General features: G+C 36.8%; 2 protein-coding genes across 2 annotated transcripts in view; one reads left to right on the top strand and one right to left on the bottom strand.

Annotated features, from left to right (window-relative positions):
* Nucleotides 1–792: 792 nt before the first annotated feature.
* On the bottom strand, nucleotides 793–1955 carry MCTS1 (malignant T-cell-amplified sequence 1 homolog). Its single transcript, XM_090155983.1, has 6 exons — nucleotides 1811–1955; nucleotides 1557–1709; nucleotides 1389–1489; nucleotides 1185–1318; nucleotides 1047–1114; nucleotides 793–979 (listed from the first exon to the last, which is right to left on the bottom strand). Exons 1-6 carry the CDS (start codon nucleotides 1819–1821, stop codon nucleotides 898–900), a joined length of 549 nt encoding a protein of 182 aa, XP_090012109.1. The 5' UTR covers nucleotides 1822–1955; the 3' UTR covers nucleotides 793–897.
* A 309-nt stretch (nucleotides 1956–2264) lies between these two features.
* The window catches only part of Blimp-1 (PR domain zinc finger protein 1), a 71418-nt gene continuing 51700 nt past the window's right edge, over nucleotides 2265–21982 (top strand). Inside the window, exon 1 of the mRNA XM_090155776.1 lies at nucleotides 2265–2369. Within this exon, the coding sequence (XP_090011902.1) occupies nucleotides 2353–2369 (17 nt within the window). The 5' untranslated portion in view covers nucleotides 2265–2352. The remainder of the gene's footprint in view (nucleotides 2370–21982) is intronic.

Raw genomic sequence — 21982 nt, 5'->3', positions numbered from 1 at the left:
AGACGGTCCTGGGCCCAGCGGAGTCGTTACTTAAGTCAATGTTCTGACCATAATCCCTAGTAAATATATGCATGATTCATGATATATGTTATTAGCTTGTCCTCGGTAGCTGATGGCAGTATAGACATATCATAATTTCCTAAACAACCATAGCCGGCAAAATATTAAATGAAATCAGGGTGTTATTAGAAGGGTGACTAAACGTAACAATGGTTCCCAAATTTCATTAGGCAAAAATGCTTTAATTCTTATTCTTAACTCAAAGTTAGGGTAAAGGCAAATATAAGTATGAGATGACATTAGTAATCCGTAGCCAATAAAATGGGTAACCTTTTGTTTTTCTTTGTGTCTTCTCATTTTCTGAGTAATATTCGATTTGCTGAATTTGATTAATAATCCAGATTATAAATATGCTAATCTATGTACTAATTTTGAAATGATGAAAAAAATATGCATGAACAAGGCTACCAGTTTCATACTATTATTACTTATGCTGCCATTTACAGTTATCAGAGCATCTCAAATCTCTCCGATTTATTAAGTTATAAAATAAATCAAATTCTGTTAACCCAATGCTCATATTCAGTAACTTTATATGCAATAAACTGTTAAATTTTTACTATTTTATAAACAATGGAACACTAGCTTTTTCCAGTCGCTGTGGTTCATCTTCAGGTGAAGTTAAGTTACAGTCACTGTGATTTCTCGATATAATTTTGTTTTTATGATAATATTTTGGATAATTTCATTTATTAAATGAAGGAAACTAAAAAACGAGTAATGTTTTTCCTAAAGTTTATTTTTACATCACATTTTAGCAAAAACATTAAAAAATTAATAGCAAGTTTCACATTGATATGGCGCAAAAAATAATTTTTCATAGTGAACAATTTGAAGTTATTTCACATTTTTCATATGCCATAATCCATCATTCAAGTAATGGATATTTTCAATTCCTACTCCTTTATTAATTTTTCCTCTGAAAAATTACAAGACCAATTACGAATCATATCTTAGAACCGAGTAAATCAATCATTTTAACTTACATATCACCAGAAGACATGGCCATTTTTCCTACAGCTAAAGCATGTTGTTTACCTTCTGCCATTACGGCCTAAGTTAATAATAATTAAGGGAAAAACAACATTAAAATTCAAACAGTAAAGATGGTACGAAAAGGATACAACGATGGTATCTTTAGGCACATCACTCATTTTTGCACCTGGCGAAGTTAAACCAGGGCACATTATATTAGCTCCACTTAGTACAAATCTAATTGCACCCTTGTCTACTTGCTGCCATGGACAGATAAAGGGATCTGAATTGGATTTAATTAGATATAAAGATAATATTACTATTTCTTACAGTAATATAAAAACAATATTTACATTTGTGAAGTAATCTTAATGACGGAATATACGACCCTTCTCTGTGACGGAAAAACAATAATTCCCCATTGAGACCGACTAATATTTCTACATGATCATGACTGAAAATTATATGGTTCAATTTCATTATAATCACATTCTAGGCGTACCGATTTCTTTTTGTCTTACCATTTTACAATTCGAAGTGTTTCTTTCTTTGGGAAAATTTGAGATATATAGTCTTCAATGTACGGAAATTGCTCTACTAATTTGTTCTTAATAGCTTTTTGTACCGAAGATTTTAGTTGAGTAACACCAGAAATACTATCCTTTTCATCGAACCTATTTTAAAATTTTTTAATTTGAAAATTGATTTAAGTAAGCCTTGGCGATATATTTCACATATAGAAATAATGATACAAAGAAAGGAAAATTTTACTTACTTTTTAAACATAGTATAAATATATTAAATAAATACTTCAGCCAGTGAAGTATAAATTAAGTTAATAAAAGTATAAGAAAACTAATTAGTATTAAGCAATTAGAACGGATTCGAACAGAACGTGGAATCCGTGAAACATGGACTAAAAACCTCTAATCCCACTCGATAGATGGTGCCTTTTGTCTAAAGTGTTCTATTATTATGAAGGTACGTTGCGCCATCTTTTTATGAACGCTTTATAATTTGCTAATTTCATTTATTTTTAAATTATTGACAGTTTTAAATTAAATCATTTGTTGTTGAAACAATTATCCATGAAATAAAAGTATTCTAAAAAAATAGTGTGAATCTAAGTACACTTAACTGCCAGAGATGGCGCTTTTATATGAATTTTCAAATCTTCGGTGGTCGGTTGGATTTTTATGAGTCTGCGAGTTTCGTTTTTCCAGCTGGAAGGTCACGGTCATTGCCATTTTGCCCCAGTTTCGAAAGAAAAAAATACTTCTGGTGGAAAAGCGTTTGGTGATCGGAAACCCGTTTTTAATGGATCTACGAGAAAGGTAATTTTGCGACTTTGATGGAGGGATATTATTTGCTTCCTTCCCTTGTGTTCGGAAATTGCGGGCTATACGGCAAGATCGAAAGACTGGCTAAGGGGGTGAGGAGAATCAAAGTAAACCCACGGGACAATTTAACGCAACAGTTATTGTTATTTTTCACCCTTAAACAAACACAAGCTTTTTAGTGTTGCCATTAGTTTTATTATACATTTTTTAACATTATTTCAATTGTTATTGGCATAACCAAAAAAATTGTTGAAGTCCTCCAACGTGGTTGACTCGTCAATCATATGTGAGGTTCATAATCTGCTGGATTTTCGTCTGCTAAGCGGATGATAAATCCAGCAGTTTAAGAGTTTCTCGTGTTGACCGCTACGTGGCTCTATATAAACTGTAAAGGCTAATTGGCTTCCTGGAAACATTTTTCGAAAGAGGGTGAAAAAATGAAGTGAGAGAGTAAATAAGGATGCGTCTTAGCTGGGGGCGAGCGTGCTAGTAAACAAGAGACCTACATAGCACTCTTTTCGAGACGCGCGCTGTTATTTCTTACTTTGCAAGAGTTAAACGACTCTAAGATTAAGACATGAATATTTCCCAAGACTGGTTCGCGCATCCGGGTATAGCAAATACGGGATAATTATTATTCTCTCTTGGCGATGTGTCGGTTTTACTTATTTATTTTGTCCACCAAATACTAACCCCGACGTTTCTACGACTTGTTATTAAGGCAACTAGCGCCAATCATATAAAGTCACCAGTTGACGATTAAACAATTATTATTTTTTATTATTATTATTATAATTTATTGATGTCTTTGTTGTTACAAAATATAAATAAATAAACTTTTTTTTTTACTTCTTTCCATTCTACATAAGCGAAAAAAACACTTGTACGTGGAAGGGCACGGTAAAAATATTACATGTTGCCTTCGAGACAAAATAAGAAAAATGTATACATAATTAGTAGTTACACTATCACATATTAACAACAGAAAAAAATCATTATACAAAGCCTAAGAAATCATACAATTTATCATAACCATAAGATATTAACCATTTAGTAATTTTTCTCTTAAAAATATTTATATTATAGTTTTTGATATCGTTATCTAGAATATTGTATAAATTATGACCAGTAACATAGCGTGTATTATATAAATTGCAAGAGGTTATAGAATCTCTAATTTTACGTAGATTTTAAATACTGGTCAGTTAAATTGAAAGCTACGTGAAGTTTGGAATAGGTACCAGTGGAAAATATCTGGTGCGGTACAGAAGTAAAAACCGAGTGCTCCTAAAAAACAAAAATTATAATAATAATAATCAGCTGGCTAATACCCAAGGCACCACCTTAGGCCTAAGTCATCAAGCGACTTTTGAAGCCATGCATTTGTTAGTTACTCTGTAACGGTCCTCGTGTACTCTGCTTTACATACAATAAATAAAATTGGTCAAAATTGCTTGAGTCAAACATTTATTCTTTCTACAGAATTTTTTTTAAATTATAGACTGAAATGTGATTTATGAATTTTTTGGGAGTTCATTTTGAGGGTTACAAATACATTGATTGCACTCCTATTCCTCCCCCCCCCCCCCCTGATAGGTACGGAAGTACAGTTATTCAAATTAGAATGTTAAAAATCACAATGGATGTTCTTGTATCGAGTCGAAGTTTCTATAATGAGAACCCCAACGTACAAAGTTTCATATTGAGAAAGGTTTTTCTAATCACGAAACGCTTATCATTTTGTTTAAAACAAAGAAGACTGTTCGCGTATTGTATAACCTATCTACTCATTTGGAAAAATAACGCCAGAGAAATAATAGCCGAAGTAGTTAGACCACTTCTAAATTGGCGTTTCCCAGAAATCCCCGCGCGGTAGAAAAAGTGAAGAGCGCGCAAGGCCACTTTGGGTTACGTACGGTCGTTGTCCCGATGCACCAGAATTGCGCCCGCTTCGCACCCCCCTCCCTCCCTCTCCGCACACCTCCCCGCAAATCTTCACCGGTTCCTCTCTTTCTCCTCTCATTTTTACACCCCCCCCCCCCCCGCCCACCTTCGTTGGAACCATCACTGTTTCTTCCGGTTGGCCGAAGGCGATGGGCCAAACGATATCTCTCCCCCCTCTCGGTGCTTAGGGTACGCGTTTCTTCACGGTCAAAATTATCCATTTCGGGCGGGAGGGGCGCTACCCTTGCCCTGAGCGGGGCCAGCTTTTCGTGACGCAGCTGTCTATGGCGGCGCTCTTGACTCGATTGACCTTTACCATTTTGCAGAAGATACACTTCGTATTTTTTTTCTATTCATTATACTTTGCTTAAATGCAGCGTACCTTTCTGTTCGGATATTCAAATGAATTTCACACGATACGCGATAATGATCGCGTTGGGGTGCTGCAACCTTATCCCCATCCTGCCGCCTCATTGACTAATTAACTATTAACTTGGGTAGTAATTGGCTGGCTATAGCGTAATTTTGCGTGGGAAAGTATCGGTGTAATTTGTACCAGTAGTAAGGGGTTTCGTTGTTTGGGGTACCGCTAGAAAGTTTTAAGGTATGGGAACCAAGGTTTGAAGGTTGAATGAGGTACCGGCTCAAATTTTTGCTTTTTAAATTTTGTTTGGATTTTGCGTTATTGCGTAGTATCGTTTTCACTTTATGAATTACTCGGTGTATGGGTTGTGAAGTTGTATCCGTTTAATCTGTCTCTAATGTGGTTAAGAATCTCACTAAAATATTACTTTTTATTGTTTTATGTTTTATCATTGTTTTTATTTTTTGACGAGTCATAATTAACTGAAGCGTATGACGCAATTTACGTCATATGCCTTGACAGGGTTGGCATTTTGTAATTTTTTTTATAAAAATCAATTTTTTTTATTTAATTTATTGATATTTATACTATTTATGGCTCTTTCGTAACGGATATTTTACTTTTGTCAGTTAGCTAATATAAAATTAAAATTAATCTTAATTAAATTTAATTACTATTTAATATTTTAGTTTGCTCAGATTTTTTATGTATTTCAATTTTTTAATAACTTATTTTTTACCGTTTTTTATTCATCCATTGAAATACATTGTGTGATTTAAATCAATGATTTGTTTAAAACAAACCACTAACTTTTAATCATGATTTATATCAAATTAATTTAAATCGGCAAACCCGGTCCCTTGTACAAGGTTTCATTGAAGAACAGGCTTTTATGGCATATTTACGAAAAATGTTGCACTTGTACAATTATTTGTTTGCTATCTATTCTCTTCAATTGTATGACCCCCCCCCCCCCCCCAATCCTGGCTACGCTACTGGATTGGGTTTACTAGTGATATTTGAAACTGAAAATACCTGCCGTCTGCATTCTGAGCCCCTGGATTGGTTTGAGCGCAGTATTGTAAGGGCAATTTCACTGAAAAACGGCAATTTTAGGTAACATCAAGAATGTATTTATTTATATTTAGGAAGAATGATTATGTTGCGACAATCGCCGGGCACGTTGAACGCCTTTCCCCCGTCTCGCGCGGGGGGGAGACAAAACGTCACCGGCGTTTGATTACCATCGCGTTAGGTGACGTACATTTTAAGCAGCCAATGAAATACCGGGACAATTTGTTTTATTTTAAACGGAGGAGCGTACTGGGGGGACCAACGGGTGGATTGAGAGAAAGGCTAAAAACCGTCTCGCCATAGACATTCTCCCTAGGTATAAATAAATACATTTTTGGTAAAATCAATTAAAAAAATTAATTTTCGATAAATTTCTCTTGATATTAATGACGTTATCGTCAATACAAAATTAACCAATAGAGATCTAATATTTTTTTATTCAGTTTACCATAATGTGTATTGCGAAAAAGACGTGAAAATAAAGATAATTAATTAAAAAATTATCTGGATAGCCCATCCTTCGTCTGGGGCCTTAGCTATTATTGAGTTGATCGTATAATTATCAGGGTGTCACAGTGTAATACAAAATTCAAATGTCCATGTCAGTTTACAATACGAACAAAACCTCCCAAGTTTAAGACGTAATCTGCCTACGCAATCTGAACTCGCAAATGGAGTTTCACTTTAATACGCCAAAACACAATCGGCCAGTTTAGGGTACCAAAATATAATATGCAAGTCTAAGATACCAAGAGATAATATGCCAATTTAAGATGCCAAGAGATAATATGCCAGTTTAAGATACCAAGATATAATATGCCAGTTTAAGATACCAAGATATAATATGCCAGTTTAAGATACCAAGATATAATATGCCAGTTTAAGATACCAAGAGATAATATGCCAGTTTAAGATACCAAGAGATAATATGCCAGTTTAAGATACCAAGAGATAATATGCCAGTTTAAGATACCAAGAGATAATATGCCAATTTAAAATACCAAGAGATAATAGGCCAATTTAAGATACCAAGAGATAATATTCCAGTTTAAAATACCAAGAGATAATATGCCAATTTAAGATGCCAAGAGATAATATGCCAGTTTAAGATACCAAGAGATAATATGAAAGTTTAAGATACCAAGAGATAATATGAAAGTTTAAGATACCAAGAGATAATATGAAAGTTTAAGATACCAAGAGATAATATGAAAGCTTAAGATACCAAGAGATAATATGAAAGTTTGAGATGCGAAGATATAAGATGCAAGTTTAAGATACCAAGATATAATATTCAAGTTTGAGATGCGAAGATATAATATGCAAGTTTAAGATACCAAGATATAATATGCTAGTTTAAGATACCAAGATATAATATGCCAGTTTAAGATACCAAGATATAATATGCCAGTTTAAGATACCAAGAGATAATATGCCAGTTTAAGATACCAAGAGATAATATGCCAGTTTAAGATACCAAGAGATAATATGCCAGTTTAAGATACCAAGAGATAATATGCCAATTTAAAATACCAAGAGATAATAGGCCAATTTAAGATACCAAGAGATAATATTCCAGTTTAAAATACCAAGAGATAATATGCCAATTTAAGATGCCAAGAGATAATATGCCAGTTTAAGATACCAAGAGATAATATGAAAGTTTAAGATACCAAGAGATAATATGAAAGTTTAAGATACCAAGAGATAATATGAAAGCTTAAGATACCAAGAGATAATATGAAAGTTTAAGATACCAAGAGATAATATTCAAGTTTGAGATGCGAAGATATAAGATGCAAGTTTAAGATACCAAGATATAATATTCAAGTTTGAGATGCGAAGATATAATATGCAAGTTTAAGATACCAAGATATAATATGCTAGTTTAAGATACCAAACCCTATTCGGAGCTCGTAATTTTAGGAAATAAGTAAAACTTGCATGTTATCTCTTAGTATCTTAAACTTGCATATTTTCGGAAATAAGTAAAATTCAAACGCCTGTATGGCCATTTAAGATATTAATGTTCATGGTTAGGGCTGTCGAAGGCGGGCCCCGGTAAAATATGAATTCCGAGCCCCAAGAGAGCCATTATTAATGGAGATAGCTAGTACACTTTTTTAGAGAGAAACACGAGAAAAAAAATACCTCGTTTGTTCAAACACGGGTAATTTGTACCGACTTAACCCCTCTCTTTGTCAGGCCCGCCAGTGGTTGGAGAGTATATGCTGGCCAGTGCAAAGAAATTAGTTACTACATGTATCTCTTACTTTTACAACTTTCCGAGCGCTTGCTAGAGTGGCGACCAATTTAGGATTTTCAAACCCACGTGCAACATTTAATTTTTTTATTTTGTATTAATTTTTTTTATAGGAACATGCAAAGTTTGAGCGCTCTAAGACAAAAGGTGTAAACTCTTTTATCTCCAATAGACCCTTCAATAAAACATCTTCAAGGAAATCGCCAAGAAGTAATGTTTCCGAGAGCCAGGACCTGCAAGTTACTAGTGTCTGGGGGAAATAATGGGAACTTTTTTAATAATAATAATAATAATAATAATAATCAGCTAGGCTAATACCCAGGGCACCACCTTAGGCCGAAGTCATCAAGCGACTTTTTAAAGCCATTAATTCAGGTGGACGGGTTACAATTCGTATAGGATGGTGGTGGCAAGCCCTTCAAGCCACGCGAGCCAACAGCTCCCTACACTAACTATTACCGTTAACCTCAACAAGTTTTTACGCATCTTCGAGGAAATCGCCAAGAAGTAATGTTTCCGAGAACCAGGACCCGCTAGTTACAGTTTATATAGTGCTTGTTGAAATAATGGTACGGTACGCAACAAGTGTTTCCTTTTAACCAGGTAGCTTTTTTTGACATATTAATTAAGGCTTAGTAAAAACACAACTTTCTGTTTACAGGTGACATGTTTCCATTATTTCAACAAGCACCAAAAACCTTGCGAGACCTGGCACTCGGATATACAGTGATTTCAGTATCACGTGATACGACGTCGCGTATGCTTTTTCCCATAGAGAAAAAATCCCGTACAAAATGGCGGTCATAGCCAAAGCTTCGAACTGAAACTACTCTATATTACTTTTTGGCGAATTACTCGAAAATGTTTTACTGAAACGCCTATTCGTGTGAATGTCCCTTAACAGTAATGACGTAATCAATCGCTATTGAGAAAGTAGTCAATAGAGATTCAGTTTTGGTTTGTTATTCGGCTTAGCATAATCGCGGACGAAACAAAACGTCATAACAATCGCTCGTCGTAAATAGCCCATTTTATATTTTATTACGTCCTTCCCATTCCGTTTACATAAATAAACAGAATTCTTTATTTTTCGCGCAAATCACTTCCGGAAAGCGGAAGTCGCGTGCTTCCACTATTGTAATGGACTCGTAGCCGCGTCGCGATCGGGGGAGTTTCGCCGAGAAACCGCGAATGATGAAAAGGTGAATTTTTTATTTCCTCCTTCCGCGCTCTTGTTTCCCTCTCTTCAAAAGCGAAAATCGTTCTCCGATAACGGGACATACTCCCTGCTCTCTAACGCGTCGGTCGGCGAAGGGGGACCCGAGTGGGGGTCGCTTTCCCAAATTTGTCGGCCCGTGGCCGTGACCTCCAGACGCGCCGAAGCGTCCCTCTCCGAAGCCACTACGCTCTGGCCTACAAGCCAACTTGGACGGGTGGGTGCCGACCATGTGTGCTGACACTTGGCGGGGTTTTGATTGCCATTCGCGTCCTTTTGTCCCCGCTGTCAGGTGATACGAGGAAGGCGATTGAAAATCACTCTCCTCCCGTTAGATTTTACTGGATAGGTGCGTAAGGTTTCTTCTGTGATGGTTTTTTTTGGGCATACCATCGCTGTTTCGGCTTCCGGCAGGTCACGGGGACCCACGAGTGGCCGGCCAGCTGCCCATTTTTTGTTAAGCCGCCTACTAAAAATCTGTTCCTTTTTTAGGGATTTGAAACGCGTACCCGGTTCAAAATACCCATAATCATATTTTGGGGTGCCATATTGCCTCATGGGGTTTTTGACTCGATATTAGAGCGATTTGCGATTAGAATTCTAAATAAATGCAGCTGCTTTTTTGGGTTATATATGCTAAATAGTTAGGATAAATCATTTTTTTCATAATAATAATAATAATAATAATAATAATCAGCTAGGCTAATACCCTAGGCACCACCTTAGGCCTAAGTCATCAAGCGACCTTTAAAGCCATTAATACAGGTGGCCGGGTTACAATGCGTAGGAGGGTGGTGGCAAGCCCTTCATGCCACGCGAGCCAACAGTTCCCTACATTGATCATTAATGGTATTTTAAATACTAGGATTTTAATTAGGAGGGAGGGTAATTTTTGGTAAACATATGAGGGGGCATAATCATCGGAGACCATTTGAAGTTTGTGGTATTCTTTGTTATTATTTAGGAATTTATGGGAAAACTATTGTTTTTAAAGATAATTGTAGAAATTAAATCGAAAAATAGTCTGTTAGCACTCATTAAGACTGGTTTTTAACTAGCTAGCTTCTGTTAAACCTGAAGGCAGGAACGTTAAATTCTTTGACCCATCATAAACATGGAGCTTCATACTGGCAATAATGGTCATTCCAACTGATTCTAAGATAACAGTTTCAAAATCTCACCTTAGCAAAAAATTACGATAAATCAGATATCAAATTATATGTATTTACAGTCGGATAATATCAGATCAGTTGATACGAGTCCTAATGCAAACCAGATTGTATAAAAGTAATCTGAATTCATTGCAAACAGACTGACAGAATGGAGAGCAGATTTTCAGATTCCTCAGAGTTATCGATTTTAAAAGTTTCCCTGATTAAATTTCTTCTTTCATTTCTTTTTATTTTGATTTACGTTATTATATTTATAATAAACGTATAAGGCAGATAACTGTTCAGCTAAAGAATTTGGTTATTTAAGATAATGAATCAGATACAATGAGATCAGCTTTCGGGGTGAGGGGAATTAAAAACGTTTACCTTATCTTCAGATGCCTCAAAATTGCGTTCTTAATAATCTGATCATGTTATTTGCTAAGGCTTTTTCCTTAAAGCTTGGATATCTATGTTAGGCCTAATTTAAAATAAACCATTTTATATTCGATTGATATTTAAATTTATTTATTTATCTTCATTTTCGGAACATTAGCTTCATGTTGTACACCCAGGGTTGCCCCATTTTTTTTCGCAATCTAATTCCCTGACCATCTCCGGAGATTTTCCCTTACTTTGTGTCAAGATTTTGTATTTTTTAACCAATATTTTAGTAAAGGTTTCCTATTTGCCACCAAAATTAAATTTCCTGACATTTCCCTGATTTTTAGACTAATTTTTCAAATTCCCTGATTTTTATACGCATATTCAAATTGCCTGACTTTTCCACGAATTCCAGGTTTTCCAGATACCGTGGCAACCCTGCGTGCCTTAAAACAGCCGGATAAAGCAATTAATACTAAAAAGATAGAAATGATTCCAAGCTGAATTGCCCAACCTCGCGTACTGTGGGGGCTAATTAAGAAATTTAATAATTCCCGCATAAATTACGCGAGATGAAAGAAATACGCTGGAAGGGAATAATTGAACACGCGGTCGACGCGACGATGGCCAAAAGAGTAATTAAAGAAACGTCTCTTTAAGAAATGTGCCGCCTCAGAAGGCACCGTAACACTTCCGAACGGGCCATTTGCTATCACACTTTTTTCTCGCATTTCTTGTTATTTTTTACGTACGCTCTTTTGCTTTCGGGATGAGTTCAACGTCCTGCGCCGCGTGCCAGTCCGAGTCCGTTGAGTTTCACCTAGACCTTCATTTCCACAATTTTCTTCTTCTTTTCTTCGTCTCGCTACGCTACCTTTTCTACGGAACGTTTCTTCAACAGCGTCGCTGATTGTACTACTTTCGCTTCCCCCTCTTTCCTGCCCCTTTCAATTCGTGCAGATTCGTTCCTTCGCACGTATTACCTTTGCCACCCCCCCCCCCCCTTCCTTCCTTGCTCGCGGTTTTTTTAATTTCATTGTTACCTTCCCCCCCACCCTCTGGTATTCTTCCAACCAATCGTACGCCTCTTCCGGGTATTTCCGTCAACACCGGTGACCTACTTCCGCCCTCTTCAGTTTTGGATATAATGGAAGAAAATAACGGCCAAATTTCCCGAATTTTTTTGTTGAGGTTGGTCTTGAAAGAAAATACTCTTTCTCCGTAGTTGGCGACCAATTTATTGGTCTTGAGAGGAATGAACTCCACGAATTTCCCTCCTCGTCTCTACTTCACGTTCGATTATTATTTGTTTGGGACGATTTGCCGATTTTCCCTACTTTCTACGTGTTACTGTAAGCGCGCAGTATGCCCACTACTTGGCTTTGTTTGGCTAGACTATTTTTGGACAATCGAATTGTAAGAAGGGTCTAATCCCGAAGTACCACCACCTTTTCACGTTTACGTCTTAACCCTTCTACCCTCTGCTCGTGGCATATGCCCCTATTGCAACAAAAAAATCTAACCTTGACCTCGACGAGCAGCTGAAGGTAGAAGGAAGGGGTTGTTTTTTAAGCTTAATATACCCCGGGGTGGTGGGGTCAATTTGATGGGTGAACACTTCCCCAATTTGTACCAGATGGGTTTCCGCTAAAATACCAACATCAAAACACGGCTCGTTTAAAAAGCGCGATTTTAGTCTAGACACAAGTGACGTCGCTAAGGTTTTTAAAGTTTGGGGCTCTGAAGCCCGCATCTAAATAATGTTGGAATTTTTTTAGGTTTGAAATGGTAGTTTTCAAGTAACCGATAATAGTTATTTTTATAAATTCAGCTACTCTTACCGAACATGTTTTTACGTTGCTCTTAGGTCACGATGCTATAGCTTTATTAGAATAGTTTTGGCACGCGCGGTTTTCACGCGCACGTGCAAATCCGAGGTTTCTCGCGCTCGTAATATTACCAAAGTTAAAGGCCGACTACATATTTATTCGGTGTACTGTTTCTCACTGGTAGTTGGCTGCTTGCATAGCATATGTGTCTTGTAGCGAGCCAGCTTCCAGTGAAAGACAGAGTAAACGGAATAACTATGTAGTCGGCCTTTAAAGTCGTGACGTAGTAGCTACATTCAAACAAGAAGGCCACGTTAATTTATAAGAACACCAATAGGTGTTTCCATAAAATACGGGAGGTCACGTGACAATGTTTTGTCTACGTCACTTAGCTGTAGCTCTTGAAGGTAGAGAGCGCGCGCTGCAGTCGCGAGACCCTTCGGAATTTGAAAGCCACGTGCAAGTAAAGCACTGAAATAACTGGCGCTATAGCGACGCGGTAAAAAAATTTTATCCTTCTAATTTTTATTGTTTTATTTTATAGAAACACCTATTAAAGGCTAATTGCCCGATTTCAAAATTACGTTTTTGTGCGTGACAGTACCTTTACGTTGTGAGGTATAGCAGGCATATTTACCCGCTTTTATACACTAACATGGCGGTGTATTTTCACTCGAAACATATTTTAAGAACTGAAAACGTTTTATTTCAAAATGTTTTAAAAACAGGCTGTGACTTTAACTATATTCATAAAGTACTTAAAACAAAATCATTTTAACTTCTGAATATCTCGTCATATCAACAGATTGGCTAGATACGGTGCGCTTAGGTCTGAAATATTGATATTTATTTTTACTTAAAATGTTCTTTTATTAGATAATTTGAGAAATATAATTATGGTTTTCACTTTACACTTACGGTTCGAACACCAGTTTCTTATAACTCCAATTGACTTTCCCAATATTAGCATTTTTTAACGGCGCAACGCCCTTTCGTGTAAGTTCAGTTTCATTTTTATTTAACTGTCGTACATCATTCAGAATTTCTTGAAAGATACAGCGAGAATTTAGTGATGGTAATCTGTATATTATTGGCGTATCATGTCGGTGGGTAGGTCAAGAGTGGGATTTTGGGGGTCACTCGAATCTCTTCCGCATTGCTCCAGCTCAGTCAGAACCCCATCCGACCCTCTTTCACCTGGTTTCCCGCTCGATAGCGCGTTCCATCCTCGCCTCTCAATTCCCTCCGAGGCGGAAATACCTCTTACCCGTCCTGAGACCATCCTTCTCGAGCGCTAGCTGTTGAGGCTGGCTTCGACTATCGGTCTAGATCGAGACCCTTTTGGTGAGAGGCCTCTTCATTTACGTTCAATCTAGCGAGGGAGGTTTTTTCACGCATCGCGTGGCGGATTCGCCGTAGACGGATTGATACTCTTTCACGGCGCTAGGGGCGCTCTTTCCCGTCTGGGCCAATTCCGAGTAATAATAATGAAAACATGGCGTTACGTAGCGCCACTACTACAGACCCACTGACAATGAAGTCGGCCTTCCATCCTTTTCACGGCGTCATCAAATACTCGTTAACGGATGGGGTCCCACTATTTAACGTATATTTGGGTTGATTATGTTTTGACAAAGAACGCTCCTATGTAATTTCTATTCAATAATATCTCTACTTGTTTTGTTTTGTTTCGTTTTTTTCTTTGACTCGGCTGGTTTAGAAAGAATACAATCCTTTTCAAAATATTATTCGTCGGTTAATTTGTTCTTGGAAAAAATTCAAGTTTATGAAATTTGCTCTTGACGAAGTTTAAATATTTAACTATAAAACTTTATTAAAAAAATTATTTTATGTAGTTTTCATTTAATTTGTATTGGTACATTAATTAAATATTTAATTAATGATATAAAATTTAATAATTTTTGTATTATATTAAATATAATTAAGTAAATAATATTAATAAAGCAATGTACTATAGTATTTTTAAATCATATTAATAAAGCAATATACTATAGTATTTTTAAATCATATTAATAAAGCAATATACTGTAGTTTTTTTTGTAGTTTTTCTTATATTACATACTTCAGATAATTGTTAGAAAATATAATTAATGTTATGTTATATAATTTAATTAAACGCTTAACTAGGAATAATTATTTATATCTAATTATTTATATTAGTAATGAAGTATATTGTAGTGTGTATAGAAAAGGCAAAATACAAATTATTAATTCTTTATTTTAAACCGCTTTTATTTCACGTAAAATAATGCTCTATTATATATAATTAAATACGATTGAATAAATTATATTTATAATTAAATATACCTTAGTTACCTTAGTATTTTTTACAAATTATTTCATCTGAATTTTAAACCACTTTTATTTAATTTATATCTAATTAAATACGATTACATAAATGATATTAATAATGAGGTATACTGAAGTATATTTACGTATTGAATTGACTAAATATAAATTATTTACGCTTTATTTCAAACTTCCACGTTTGTCGCACGCAAAGAATGTACATTCTTTAATATGTATTCCCACGAATTAGAAAAACGCTTGTACGTGATCGCGGCAGAATATATATAACGATAATTATTACCTTCATTTACACGAAGCTTTTTAAAACGTAACAGCTTTATAGGATATATTATCCAATCTGTAGAGTTCACGGTTGGGCGAAATATTAACCCGGGGGCATCTATGAATTATCACTAAAAATGTAGCTACTCCGGCCAAAATGAGGCATTACGCAATGGGTCAACGCTATAGCGAGGGGAATAAAATGGTGGGTGGCAGGTTTAATTCCACGGGTACGAGGAAAGAAAAACGAAAAATATGGAATCCGGAAGAAGATTACAACGGAGAGAGACAGCGCTGGAGAGATGATTATTTTTTTAGGAAAAAATGGAGAGGAGGGAGGGATCAAGGTAGAAAAGCGGCCGGGATGCGAATGGACCGGGGGGTAATCGAAAGAGAGAAGCACTGGGTAACCGTACCGACGACCGCGAGTAACCTTGACTTTGGATGATGCTGTTCGCTGCCAAGATCACGGTTACGCGATGTTTTGATTTTGCGCGAATGGCTACGGCTGGTGGATTTTGCCGGAAGCTGACTGCTTCATTTCGAGACTTCTTTTCTTAAATTATTACCCGCCTCATTACGAAATCGTTTTACGATTAAGTAACGTGTTCTTAGATTTAAGTAATTTATTTAATTTCGTATTGTTGGATCGCGTTATTGTTTTCGAAAATTATATATAAGATTTACAGAAGTGTTTGATATAAAATCCTATATTTTCAAAAATGTCCTATAACATCCTATATTTTTTGCAAAATTCACAAAAGGTCTTATAATATCCTATATTTTTTGCAAAATTCCCAAAAAGTCCTATATTTTCCAAAATGTCCTATAACATCCTATATTTTTAGCAAAACCCCAAAAAGTCCTATAACATCCTATATTTTTTACAAAATTCCTAAAAAGTCCTATAACTTTGATATTTTGCCCATTTCAAATCCCGCCACTCAGTTAAATTGCTAGATTTAGCAATATGATAAATTCCCTTTACCAAGTCATTCTAGTCTATATTTTTGTTATTGTTAACATGGCTAACTACTAGTATATTTTTGTGAAAAAAAGGTTAAATAGTTTCTATTTTTTAAGTGAAAATCAAAGATTTATTTAACTAAATATAGATTTTGTTTTTAAATGCATAAAGTTAGTAAATGAAAGCTATATAGTCCTATAAAATCCTATAATTTAAAAAAAATAGTCCTATAAAGACCTATATTTTTAGAAATATAATCCTATTTTCCTATAAAATATCGGGTGTTAGAAAACGATTAGGGATAACCTGTAAGATTTTAGTAGACTTATACACGTTCGCTCTACGCTGTTTTTAAGGTACAATAACATTTCTAGAGAGAATTATTATTGACATTTTATTTTAAATGTGAAATTTCAAATAAGCTCAATTATAAAATAATTCGTGTTGTGAAATTTATTTGATCTGTGGTTAATTAAAGAGGTTTAAATCTACAAAAAAAACAGTTAATTGTAAATGTTAAAGTTTGGTGAAAATTTGAATGGCGAAAATTAGCAATTGACGTTGAGGAAAGCTCCGTTTTTAATTAAAGATCTAGGCCACGAAGTAGCAGTCTTTCATTAAAATTTCAGTCAATATGCCATCCACCTGTAGAAATGTTAGACAAACCGAATTAACTAATGAATTCTTTATTTACCTTAAAGGCCGACTACATATTTATTCTGTTTACTCTGTTTCTCACTGGTAGTCGGCTGCTTGCATAGCACATGTGTCGTGCAGCGAGCCAGCTTCCAGTGAAAGACAGAGTAAACCGAATAACTATGTAGTCAGCCTTTAATGCACACCCGTGTTCAGGTTTATCGCTCTACATTTAATCATAATTCAATCGCCATGAAAAACCTCAAATTAAAATGAAACCAAATTTGAGAAATCGATGATTAATAAGGAAATCATTTCCTTCACGAAACCAAAAATTCGCATCCGGGTGAATTTAAGAAAAGAAATTCTTTGGTATTTTTTTTTTAAAAAAAAAGGTCGAAAATCCGAAGACGCCATACAAAGGGAGGAAGGGGGGTATGTCTTTGCCAGGTATAATAACTCTCCCCCATAGAAATCAACAACGTAAAAAGTTTTTTCAGTTTTTCCGAGAAGCCACAGTGTGTTTATAGGACTTTTTTCGCTTTAAATGATGTCGGCGGCGTCTTTCGGGGGGTAGAGTCGGTACCGGCCAGTACCAAGACACCAGACTTTAATTCGTTCTACATTTCGTTACCTTTCCCCGACGGAGCAGCCGCGAATACGGATCTGGCCGCGGGGGGGAATTTTGGCGCTGCTGTACTACAGTACTAGCGGTTCCAGGGGAAGTTGGCTCGAAACTCTTAAAATAAAGAAATTCGCGAGGTTCCGGTCCCTCTCTCTCTTTGATAGAAGCTCTTTAAACTGTTACATAAGCCTACTCTACTCGCGGTAAAAAAACGAGTTTTTGTTCTTTCTCTCTCACCTAGAGAGCCAAGAGAGGTAAAAAGGCAAAGACCTCTGGAAGATACGCGTGTTGTGGAGGGCTTGTTTTATACGGAAACATAAGCGGACCTGTACATCTCAAATTTTTAGTTGGAAAGTGCAATCGTTTTTCGACGCAATTTTTGTAGAATTCAAGCCTGATTTTGCGTCGACTGCCAACGCTTTTTCTTTCGTTCCGATGCTTAGGTTAATGACATTCTCTGTAGATTATATAAATGGCAAATGTTTGGTAATTCTTGTTTGGGCAAGTTTCCTACGCGAATAGATACGGAATGCGCAATTTACACGCGCATAGTTTTCTCAAATTTTGGAGTAGACAAATTTAATTTAATTGGAACATTTTTTCATTTATATTTCAATATTTATATTTATAATTTTTTTTCTGATCTAATCGGAGAAATTATTAATTACTTGTATAATATATAATTTATCGTGTTGGGCTTTCCCGCGAGACGATGGGGCATACTCGGGTCTTTGACCTGCCGATTTCTCGGTTCGTTTCTTATAAAATAGCTATTGGATCTCAAGGACTAGTGCTATAGTGCACCGTATTATAAAAAATCTCACCCCTCAAAAGAAATCCATTCTTGATAAAAAAAATTATATAGTCGGTATATCACCCGCATATTTTTAAACTTTCGTCATTGTGGGGTGTAAATTCGGAATTGATAGGTTTAAATATTCATAATGCATTATTTAATCGAAAATTATCTTTGTTAAATTAATTAATTTAAAAATGGCAGTTATTCATCAAAAAATTATTTCGTTAAGGTTTGGGTTCGTGTGATAGGTAAAAAAGGACTTTGTAAACAAATCGAGGTAACCAGCGAAAAAAAAAGTAAACTTAAACGGTAATTAAAGTCCCTGTTGCTTGGTTTTGCGCTTGTTGCAGCCTACTTCCAGAGGCTAGTAGGCCATACTTTGAAGCTCTCTGGCGCTCTTTTAACTCAGGAAAATGGGGGAAAAACACGCATACTTCTCAACTCACCCCCTACAACTCCTTCAAATGAAACTCCCTGTATAAACTGTAACTTGTAGGTCCTGGCTCTCTTAAATATTACTTTTTGGCGATTTCATCGAAGATGTTTTATTTAAACGCCTATTTGCGGAATTTCCAAGATAATGAGAATATATTTTCTCGTTTAAATACGACAATGTTCAAGTTTCAATTTGCCAGTGCTATCGTCGAAGTCGAGGGCTCGTGTTTGGGGTCGACGCCCTTCATCCCTAGATGGAATATTTGCTTCGAATTTCATTCCGATTTTGGGCAAAATAAAAACCGGATATATTATTGATACGCGGAGAAAGAGGGATCGCATTATGATGAACTTCGCACTGTATATTATCTACAAGTTATAGTTCTATCTCGGGCAGAGAGTCCATATTTATATTAGGCACGCTCTTCAGACATTCCCTCCTTCTCGTTTCTCGCATTATGTTCATATTCGTATTATCGTTGTATGTTGATATTCTTTCCGTTGTTGTATGGATAAAATTTGATATTTCCCCCCAAAAACGCAACCAACAGAAAGAGAGAGGAACCCCTTTTCGGGGCACTTTTGCTCATTCTTGGCGTTTCTCGAATTTCCCGACTGAAAATAAGAAGGGAACAAGAGAAACCAAACGAAGTTCGGCAACCGTTTCTAACTGGCTCGAATTTGTTACGCCATTCTTCTTCGCTCATCCCTCACGAGATATCTCGTACGCGGATAGTCGCGCGCGTACTTCACCGTCGAACGGGGTTCGCTAGAAGTGCCAGTTGAGCGATTCTCAATCGCAGAAACGTAAACCGCGCGCTGTCACTGTAAAAGAGTTGACCTGACCCGCAATGAGTCCCTTCTGCCGACTAAAAAAAGGAATACCGGAAGCTCACGCGTGACCATGGCGGAGGGTGATCGTTGCGGCGTCCGATTGAGAAGGACCCTGAATGTTTTTTAGCCCCTTCCGTTTTTTATTCACCGTATAAAAAGGGGGCGCTAGCTGCCACTCTTTGTTCTTCCGTCCGTTTGTCTGGCGTAACAATGGCCCGTCGTTGGTGTCCCTCTCTTCGGCTCTTTGTTGTTGTTAGTTATCCGCGTTACGTGTTATTGTAATCTCCGGGGATGTCCGTGTATGCGCGCTCTTTTTAGAGGGGTTAAAAGTTCGGCACATCCTACAGCTCGCCTCGCGCGATCTCTCTTCGCGTGTTGAGTAACTGACGAACTGCTAATCTCTATAATCATTTTATTTTGGGTTTAGCGCTGCGCTGTGGTTATCCGTTAATGGTTTCTGGTTGTACGCGAAGTTACTCGCGAATTAGACTTTTTTGAAGTATTTATTAATTTTAGTATTGATTTAAAAGAGATGGCAATGAATATAATATCAAAATTTCGTGACTGATACATTGTGGTATTCGTGAAATTTTAATATTATATTGTCTTTTAACCATGGTCAAAACCAATTATTTTATATGAAATGACAATGAAAATTTGAAGCGCGTAAGAAAATTTTAACTTCTTTGGCAATAGGTGTATTTTGCGCAAGTAGCTAGTTTTTAACTAGGATTTTATTATTTTTAAAATTTAAACTTTGCCTAGCAGTGAATACTCTTCAAATAGCCCCGGCTTAAGAAAAATATTCGAAGTTGAAGGTCAAAGTACGTTGACCTTGCAATGTAGTTCATTCGAAGAAAACTCCCGTTTCGTTTAGGTAAATATCAAAATAGTTAATCACGAGAATTAAACATTTTTCAGAATAGAATTGCGCACTATTTTTGTCTGGTTGAATTTAAACAAAAGTTAAAATCCTTAAATGATAAATCGAATACAATATTACTCTCTAATGCACCAATAATTCATCTGCCGAAATGAAAGCGGTTGTACGGTCAACTCCAACACATTTCAAATACGAAATCCTTGTCTCCTACGCGATGATACTTCGCAAGATATTCCTATTCAACGGTTGGCAAATAGTATCTGTTTGAAAATAATTTAATGTCTAACGGTAGCGACATTGAAAATGCGACGCTGATCTCACCCCTACTTTCTTTTTTGTCACGAGGGACCCGGCAAGTTCACTCGCGGCCGATGGCCCAGGACCCGGAGGATCGAAGACGGCAGGACCCCCTCTTGGAACTTTCCTCCGCGCTCACTACGTCCATTGTCGGGTTTTTTAAGAAAGGGACCCAAAAAATAGATCTCTCGGAATTAGTTGTTTACCCATTCTTCCGGCGAGTCCGGGATCTTTTCACCCGGTGACGTGACCTTCTCTTTTTAATGTCTTCGTCCTATGACCGCCCGATCACCTAGCCGGGTACTTAAAGAGAGAGCACCCCTAGATGGGGTATAAAAAATGTCTAAGATTTACGGCTTGTTGGGGGCTCGAGCCCCGGGTGAGGGAGTACTTATTGTCTCCTTTTAGTACTCCTCGGGTTCCCCCCAGCATTGTCACCACCCGGCGAATTTAATAGCTGGAATTATTTCTCCGAGGGTAACGTACCCTTAACCCCGACCATCGAGAGTCCCCGCTTTCATATTTTTGCGATTTCTCGACGCATTTCGCTTATATCGGGGAAAGGTCGCGATTTTATCCAACTGCAGTTTTGGGTAAAGCGCGGAAGCTTCCAAAATTATTGCTCATCATTTTTCGCTCTCTCTCTACCGCGCGGTAGGGACCCCCTTAGCATCTACCTATCCGGTACGCGTAGCGGGAGATCTAAATGGCCAGAGCGACCGGTAGTCGTAAAATGACGACGTTGCAAATCGTAAAAAGTCGTACACCTCGAGAAAGGTTCGGAAAAAAATAAGTTAAAAACCTCGTATATAAAATTATTTGTCGTTGGTTTTTTTTTCGTCAATGGGTACTGAGAAGGGGTCAAACAGCCATTGACCTTCGACCGTATCATCCTATTATGGGAAGAGAAACGAAAGAGTGGAAGAAGAGGTCATTGGCACGTCGTGACCCTCCCCTGTTTTCTTTTTTAATCTTTTTTCCAAGATTTGAGCAGATTTCCAACATCACGTTTGAGTGACTGGAAATCAATTAAGCGATCGTGATAGGCAATGCTAATATATACACTCTCGCTAGATGTTTCTTTTTAAATTTCGTTAGATGCTGGGATTAGTCGAGTGGTTTCTCGTTTAAATAGCGCTCTTTACCACAAACCACGAAGGCGTGTATATTTATCCGTTGCTTAAACGAAAATTATCCGAAAAGACGAGGACCCCGGCTTCGTCGAAAGTGAATAATAGCTCGGTCGTGATCTTTAAATTTCGCCGTCTTCAACTTTCACGCGTCGAAGTTCGTTGGCTCTACGCCGTTGAGAGT

This window comes from Leiobunum rupestre, chromosome 8 (genome assembly GCF_980474605.1).
Source record: "Leiobunum rupestre chromosome 8, qqLeiRupe1.1.hap1, whole genome shotgun sequence".
NCBI lineage: Eukaryota > Metazoa > Arthropoda > Arachnida > Opiliones > Sclerosomatidae > Leiobunum > Leiobunum rupestre.
The sequence above is the reverse complement of the archived record's forward strand: the minus strand, read 5'-3'. Positions and strand labels throughout refer to the sequence as shown.

Coding starts and splice junctions, on each gene's coding strand:
- MCTS1 (XM_090155983.1), bottom strand. Junction 1,490..1,556: donor ACACTTCGAATTGTAAAATG/GTAAGACAAAAA, acceptor TATAATTTTCAG/TCATGATCATGTAGAAATAT. Junction 1,115..1,184: donor TGCCTAAAGATACCATCGTT/GTATCCTTTTCG, acceptor TTATTAACTTAG/GCCGTAATGGCAGAAGGTAA.